This window comes from Gracilinanus agilis, chromosome 2, assembly GCF_016433145.1.
Source record: "Gracilinanus agilis isolate LMUSP501 chromosome 2, AgileGrace, whole genome shotgun sequence".
Taxonomy (NCBI): Eukaryota; Metazoa; Chordata; class Mammalia; order Didelphimorphia; family Didelphidae; genus Gracilinanus; species Gracilinanus agilis.
Window position 1 is genome coordinate 336,709,102 of NC_058131.1, and position 7,843 is coordinate 336,716,944.

At 41.2% G+C, this 7,843-nt stretch overlaps 1 protein-coding gene across 1 annotated transcript; it reads right to left on the reverse strand.

The window, feature by feature from the left end:
- Positions 1–1,087: 1,087 nt before the first annotated feature.
- On the reverse strand, positions 1,088–6,830 carry LOC123235435 (BPI fold-containing family A member 1-like). The gene is made up of 7 exons (XM_044661556.1): positions 6,683–6,830; positions 5,466–5,625; positions 3,914–4,021; positions 2,729–2,878; positions 2,401–2,485; positions 1,668–1,731; positions 1,088–1,128 (listed from the first exon to the last, which is right to left on the reverse strand). Exons 1-7 carry the CDS (start codon positions 6,828–6,830, stop codon positions 1,088–1,090), a joined length of 756 nt encoding a protein of 251 aa, XP_044517491.1.
- Positions 6,831–7,843: the final 1,013 nt, after the last annotated feature.

The window sequence follows — 7,843 nt, forward strand, 5'->3', positions numbered from 1 at the left end:
TCTATCTCCCAATCTAGGCTGTCAGTTCTTTGGTCTAAAAGAAACCAGATCCAACTCTAGGGACATAAAGGACTACTTTATCTCTTCTGATCCCAGGAGCCAATGGAAATTCTGGTGGCTATAGACAGATGCTAAAGATTCTAGTTCATCCAAAGAAGTAGAGGGACTTAGAAAGACAGAGAGAGGAGATGGGAGGGACCAGGAGGCAGAGTAAGCGTTATGAGTTGACAGAGTTGCATTTTGTATATTTCCCAAAGTTCCAGGGAAATCATGGCTTTATATATACTGAAATACCAAGTTTTTATCTAAAGACTTTTTCTCTAAAGACTTTCCAGCTTTGAACTCATTTTCTCATAGATGGATGTCATTCCCATTTTTCTCATCAGGAGACTGAGGCCCAGAAAAGTTGAATGACTTGATTGAGGTGACATGGTTATTTAGCTGAATAGCAGTGAGGAAGCTTAATCAAAAACCATGACCCCCGATGCCAACAAGTACAGAGGAATTAAGTACTTTCCAACTGTGTAGGCTTTGTGCCTGCCCTGCAGAGCTTCCACAAGACACAAGAATGTTCCTAGCCCCAACTGTTATCATCACTCATGTATTCATTTGGTGTCAAGGAGAGTGAGCAATGACCACTCCATCAATGCAGAGATAGAGAGATGTTTATTATGAGAAAAATCCAGGGGAAGGAATAGAACGGTCAGGAAGAAGTTTCAGATGTGGAGAATGGATGCAAATGCAGGAAAGAAGAATCTCACTGATCCCAGGAAATCAAGTGTTTCATCTCAGCCAGTGTCAGCTCCAAGTCTGGAGGCCAAGTCTTTTCTGTTGTGTGTGCTTCAGGCAGGAGAAAACTTGAAGAGAGGAAATGTTTCTGTCAGGAGCAAATTTGGGCAAGGACAAATCTGTGACTATATCTCTGGAATTCTCAGATCCCACAGGTCTACATTTCCAGGACTCTCAGACTCTAGATTCTAAGATTCCAAGGCTTTACATTCATAGAAAATGTACTGAAAAATTAAGCAAATTGAAGGTAGATAGCTCTTACCTACTTGAAGAAAGAGTTGGTCTCTTCTGAGAAAATTCATACTTTAACATGCAGTTCAAGTCCATGGATTAATAATTCTGAAAGGAAGAATGCATATCTCAGCCTGGGGTAGCCAAAGTGAAACAGAAGGGGCCCTGAGGATCAGTCTTTAGTTTCTAGTTAGGGAACTGTGAAAAAAAAATCTCCATACAAGCCAGGGCTGAAGGATTCTGAGGAGGCCAGAACCTGCCACTCGCTGGACCAGCAACCTTTTTTCTCTGGGTTTACATGGGAACAGCCCAGTTTCAGCAGAAAAAGCACTGAGAAGCTGTGTTCAGTTGAATTTCCCTGTAGCTCAACCCAAATCTCCTTATAGAATTGTTGAGTTAGAACTAGAATCATAGACATCATGTAGTCTAACTCCCTTAATTTATAGATGAGGAGCTTGAAGAACTCCACTGGGGTCTGGGACTAGACAAGAAGTAAAAGCAAAACTTAACTGATGGTATTCTAGGTCTGTATCCTTTTTTGCTGTGCAATTCTCATATGTCAACTGTGACAGCATAGAGATAAGACAAAATCATCTGAGCAATTCAATCCCTTGAAATCAGAGAAGAACATTTGAACAGAAACTTACCAGCCACGTCATGTACTAAGGTAACATCCAGATTACCAAGGACCTCATTAACCAGAGGGCAGACCTAAACACAGGCACAGAGGGAAACACGGGATGAATGTACCCATCAACGGAACCAGAGGTGCAGCAACATAGGGTTCAAATCTGACTTCAGCCACTTCTTGGCTACGTGAACCTGAGCAAGTCATTTAATTCCCATTGCCTAGCCTTTGTATCTTCTCTTTTAGAATTTTTGCTAAGACAAAAAGTAAGGGTTTAAAAAATATAAAGAACATCAGAGCCAGAACAGTCTTTAGGACATAGATTATGCAGTGTTAGCACTCATAGGGACTATAGAAACAATTTCATTCAGTCTTCTCATTTTCCAGTTGGTGAACCTGAAGATCAGAAAAAGTCACAGAGCAATTCATAGGCTGAGATAGAATTACATCCCATTACATTGAGACAGCATGGTGGAGTAGGAATGTTCTGGGCAATCAGGAAAATCTAGGTTTGGATCCCACTTTAGGTATTTTTAAAATCTGTGTGACCTTGGACAAGTCACTCAACATTTATTGGGCTTAGTTTTCCCATTTGTAAATTGAGAGGCTCAGTCTTGACTCCTAAATTCCTTTCTGGTTCTGAATCTGTTATCTTGTGATCTCAGGTTTCCTCATTCTCAGTGTCCTTTGGCTTGCCCAGGAGTAATAAACTGACCCCAAAACTGAGAGGACATCTACATTTTCACACTTACTTCTTTCTGTATCAGATTTGGAAGAACTTTAATCACAGTTCCTGTCACTGTGTCTGCAAGTCCTTGCACTACTGATGGTAGAATCCTGGAAAAAGAAAGGAACACCTGATGAAGAACTAACACGTTGGGATGGGGATATGGTCAGGCTATAATATTGGGGATATCCTTAGTGGTGAGAAATTTCTGACTCTTAGGTCAATCATTCCTTGTTCCTCTGTTGGAGTCTGGGCTGGAACAGGTCAAAAAAGGGAAAATTAAATTTCCTACCAAGCATGGGCACTGGCTGGTAAAGTCAGGCCCCCAAAAGGACTAATCCCTGGTGACTCACCCTTCCAAGAGAGTGACTTTTAAGCTTCCAGGGTCATTCTTACAATCCCCAATCACCAAGTGGATTTTTCCATCTTTATCCCTCACTGCCATGAGCTCCACTACGATATTCAGTTGAACATCCAATTTGAGAATTTCACCAGTCAGGAATCTAAACAAGAAAAATAAGGAAATAAAGGCAAATTGGAGAGAGGGTGAGAGAGACAGACAGACAAAGAGACAGACACAGACATAGAGAGACAGAGACAGAGATAGATGGAGAGAGAAAGGAGAACATCCTGTATTGGTCACTGCAAACCAGGAATGGGATTGTGATCATGGACATTCACATTGGAGACTAACTTTGCAAAATCCTCAGTGCTTTCCAAAGAACTCTCACAGCCAAACCTCTCAAATGTCCTATGATATCGAAAGGATAGAGATTATTATCCCCACTATTAAGATGAAGAAACTGAAGGTCAGAGAATTTGTCATATAGGCCTTTTAGTTAGCACAATGTTTCTGTGCTGCTTTGCACAGATAGTTCCCAGGAAACAGTTCTTCGATTCAGCAAATCCCATCAACCCATTTGTCTGGCAAAGCTAGGACAGAGTTAAGAGATCATTAAGGTCAATTCCTCATTTCATAGAGGAGAAAACTGAGGCATAGGAAGGGGCCATAATTTGCTCAAGGTCCCAAAACTAGTAATGAGCAGAGCAGGAACTCAAACTCAGGTCTCCTTGTTCAAAGTTCTATTCCAACTGGCCCATAATTCAGCTTTCCTGCTTCAGGATTGAATAGAGCAGGTCTGCCTGCTCCAAGTCATGGAGAACCAGAAATGGCCAGGGCCTCTGTTGAGGTACAGGATCCCAGGTTCTAATTACTAGAATTATGTCTTGGAAGAGACATAGAAGACAAAAGTAACAGTCTCTTAAGGGAGTGATGAAGGAGGTCAGGAGCTTCTCTGAAGGTGAAGAATTCTCATTGTTAAGCTCCATGATTAGCTGAAGATGGAGCCATACCCTGATAGACCTTAGGTCCAGGGAATGTACGTTGAATAGAATGGCTATGTGTCCCTGTTTACTTCCTCACCTGCCATCTTTCACAAACTGAATAAACCTAAGATCCCTTGGGATCCAAACCCACTTTGCTAATACTCTCCTTCATTCCTTGCCCAGGGCCTTCCAGATTATTAAATGTCACTCACGTTTTTAATTCTAGGACCATGCCAAGAGGGAGTGTCACAAAAAGTCGGTGTCCTTCAGGAGATTGTTCTAGTCCAAGTTCCAGGAGAACGGGATTGGTAATATTGATCCTGTATAGAAAACCACATTGTAAAGGAGTTCTCCAAAATTTATATCCTTTAGCGAATGAACTACACCTGAAATCCCACATGAAAACCATTCCCTATCAGATGAGGGGAAGAGGTTAGAGAGATTGGGAGGGTATTCTCAGCCAAGGTTCCGTAAATACTGAACTTTGACTCTCAGCTGGATTCCTACACAGTACTCTGATGGCTTCCTATTGCATCTAGAATCCAAATATAAGCTCCTCTGTTGATATTTAAAGACCCTTTACTACCTAACCCCAAACTACCTTTCCAACTCTTTGGTCTAGGTAAACTTGCCTTCTTGTTGTTCCTCACACCCAAGAGTCCATCTCCTGTCCCCATGCCCTGTACTGACTGTCCTCCATGTCTGGAATGATCTCCTACCTCACCTCTAACTCTCACAAGTCCTTGTTTCCTTTCAAATCCTATTCAAACAACCTTTCTTCATTCTAATGTTTTCTTTCTTTTAACTACTTCCTTCTTAATTTCCTTTCCAAACAAAACATGTTTGTACATATTTCTTTGCTTATTACCTCCTCCATTAGATTGTTATCTTCTTCTAGACTTTGTGTATGTCCACTTTTTAGCACACAATCTGGCACATAGTAGGCTCTTAGTAAATGTTTATTGACTGAATTTCTCTATGAAATCATTTCTTTCAACTAATAGTGCCTTCCTCATTCTCAAATTTTTTTTGACATATTTTATATAGCAAAAGTCCAAATTTAACAAATATAAATAAGCATATGCAAATAATTTATTTTGCATATATTTATTCACATATATGTTTATCTCTCCCTTGGATTGCAAACTCACTGAGTGTAGAAATTATAACATTTTCATCTTTGTATCTTCAATGCCTAGCATAATGCCTGTCACATAGTAGGAATTTAATGAATGTGTTTTGACAGCCTGACTAATTAATACCATTGCCTAAGGTCTAATGGGGCTGGGCAGGGTGGGTACAATTCTTGTAGCTAAGAGACCTTGAACCATAGGCTCAAAGAATTTTAGAGTTGGAAGTTACTTTAGTGACCATTTAACCCCACTTCTTCATTTTACAGAGAGGGAAAGTGAAGCTCAGAAAGGTGAAGTGACTTGTCCAAAATCACCCAGGAAGTCAGTAACAGAGAAATGAAAATAGATCCCAAGTCTTTCCCTCCAAAACAGAGTACTCTTTCCACTTTTACTATACTATCTCTCAAATCAGACGTACTGGTTCTCACACATCCCTTTCTTACCACCAGAAGGTGAAAAACTTCTCAGCCTTCTCTGCCACGTACCACCAATAAGAGAAAAAACCTTTCTTCCATCTCCTTCTCTCCCGGCCTCCATGATCTTTTTAGCCCCTTCTTTGATGGATATCTGACAAGGACCTTCTCATCCCTTCTTTCAAGTTTGAGGCTAATAATGAATGAAGGAGACTCACGAAATTATATTCTGTAGCCCTGGAACCAGTGAGACTATTCTGGGTAGTAAACCTCCGATGAGGCCTCCGGATGAACCTTCCCCAAGTTTCAGGGCATCCAAGAGGGGGAGGTTTTTAAGAATCCCAAGCAAGTCTGAGTTGAGAAGTCCCTTTGTGAGGCCTAGGAATAGAATGATAGGATTTAGAGATGGAAGAGACCTGAGACTTCACTTAGCCCAAAATCTTCATTTTATAGGGGAAGAAATCTGAGTTGTGACTTGCCCAAGGACACCTTGGGCAGATCTGGAACTCAAACCCAGTTCTCTGACTCCAAACCCAGGGCTCTTTCCATTAGATTATGCTGCCCTTGTGTAGTGTCAAGTGGCCAGTCATCCTCTGGATTACCTTTTTTTTTTTTTTTTTTTTTTTTTTTTTATCCTGGGGCTCCATTCTAGGAGCATAGGGCCACAACCAGTAGGCAATGGGTCGCTCAGGGTCACCCAGCTGGGAAGTGTCTGAGCCCGGATTTGATCCTAGGACCTTTCGTCTCTAGGCCTGGCTCTCAATCCACTGAGCTAGCCCAGCTGCCCCTACTTTAGGTTGCAGTTTCTTTAGCAGATGTAGTTTTTACAGGGTGGGGTTGCTAGCCCCACGCCCAACCCTCCTCCTTTTTCATCTGGGCTAGGGACCGTCCTTGGCCCAGGAGTGGTAAGGGTGGGCAGTAGGGGTCAAGTGACTTGCCCAAGGTCACACAGCTGGAAGTGTCCGAGGCCGGACTTGAACCTAGGACCTCCAGTCTCTAGGCCTGATTAACTTTAATCGGTTATTATTATACACAAAGTGAAAGGTCCTCCATAAGGTTTAGAGATTAGCATGCCCAATGAGGATGAGGTCAAAAGGTCTGCCCTGATCCTTTGGAAATATCCATGAGTTGAGCTTTCCCCATCTTCCAAATGCCACCTCCCTTTCCATCTCATCCTCTCACCACCCTCACTTCCCCAAAATATGTAGGCCTATTTCAATCCATATGTGGAAAACCTTTTTATCAGTCACAACTGCCTTTAGCTGGAATGAGCTTCTCTAGATGTCTTGGATTTCTCATCACTTGGAATCCAGAGAAAGAATTCATGCCTTAGAAATGGGTTAGACTTGATAACCCTTGAAGGGCCCTTCCTAGGGGCATTCTAGAATACCATCTTTTTATTCTACGGTGATTATCTATTGAAAGGGTAACTTACCACCTAGTAAACCTGAAAGAACATCTGGTGGGGTAAGGGATTGAACTGGTCCCAGGGAAAGGGCAGGATCCACAGGGATGGCTTCAAGTTGGGCTGAACTCTGTGTGAGCAGGCCATAGAAGAGAACGAGACCCCAAATCTGAAGCATCTTCTTTGCTCCTGTTGCATGAGAAGCACAAAGAGCTAAAATGAATCAGACAAGAGACAGAGGCACCAACAGCCTCCAAGGACCATTAATTCCTCTTTTTCCAGGGGAGTTGATAGGGGACATCAAAAGAACAGACATGCAGCTACAGGGGGTGGGGGGAAAATATATCTCAGAGGGAAGGACGAGAGCATGAATTATATAACCTTGGAAAAATATTTACAAATAAATAAATAAATATTTTTGAAAAATTTTAAAAAGAACAGACATGTTGAACAGTTTTTCAAAAATGATTTAAACATAACATGAAAGCTAGATTGTCCTTCTGGACACTCATGATAGTTAAAAATCCCTAAATAAATCTGCTATTGCTGATATTCCAACAAAAACAAATTTATAGGTTTAAATTAAAATGTTAAATAAGGAAGGGGAGAGATGCTTTCCCTCCCCTTATGCAGGGATAAGTGCCAATGGTTCATTAGTCCAGGATAGTTTCTTTCACTGAGTCGCGAAGGAGTCTGTTTGAGAAAGGATAAGGTGATAAGGTGGGGTTCCCTCCTTTAGGTTAGGCCTGTGCCCCACATGTAATTTCTCAGATTCTCTATATCATTTGTGATAGAGCCCCTCAAATATATCTCAGCTTTTCTTGAATTTTTATCTTTGGTCTGTGCAAAGCCTTGGGGCTCAAATGTTTCTTCTTTGCTATACAAGGTATCATTTGCTTTTGCTTTGTATTAAAACTGCTTTAAAAAGTCCAACTACTTCCTGCAATATTGCATAGTCTCCCTTCAAAAATATTAGATGCCATAGTGGTCAGGAACCCTTTATTCTAGACCAAGGCCCACTACTAACACTGTCTATTCTATAATTCTAAGACCCATTCCAGCTCTGATATTCAATGTTCTACATATAAGGTTCATTCCCAATCTAATATTCTATGATTCTTTTTTTTGGACTTTATTTTGTTTTATTGCTATGACTTTATTTTTTATTCACAGATATTTTGTTTTCCCAAT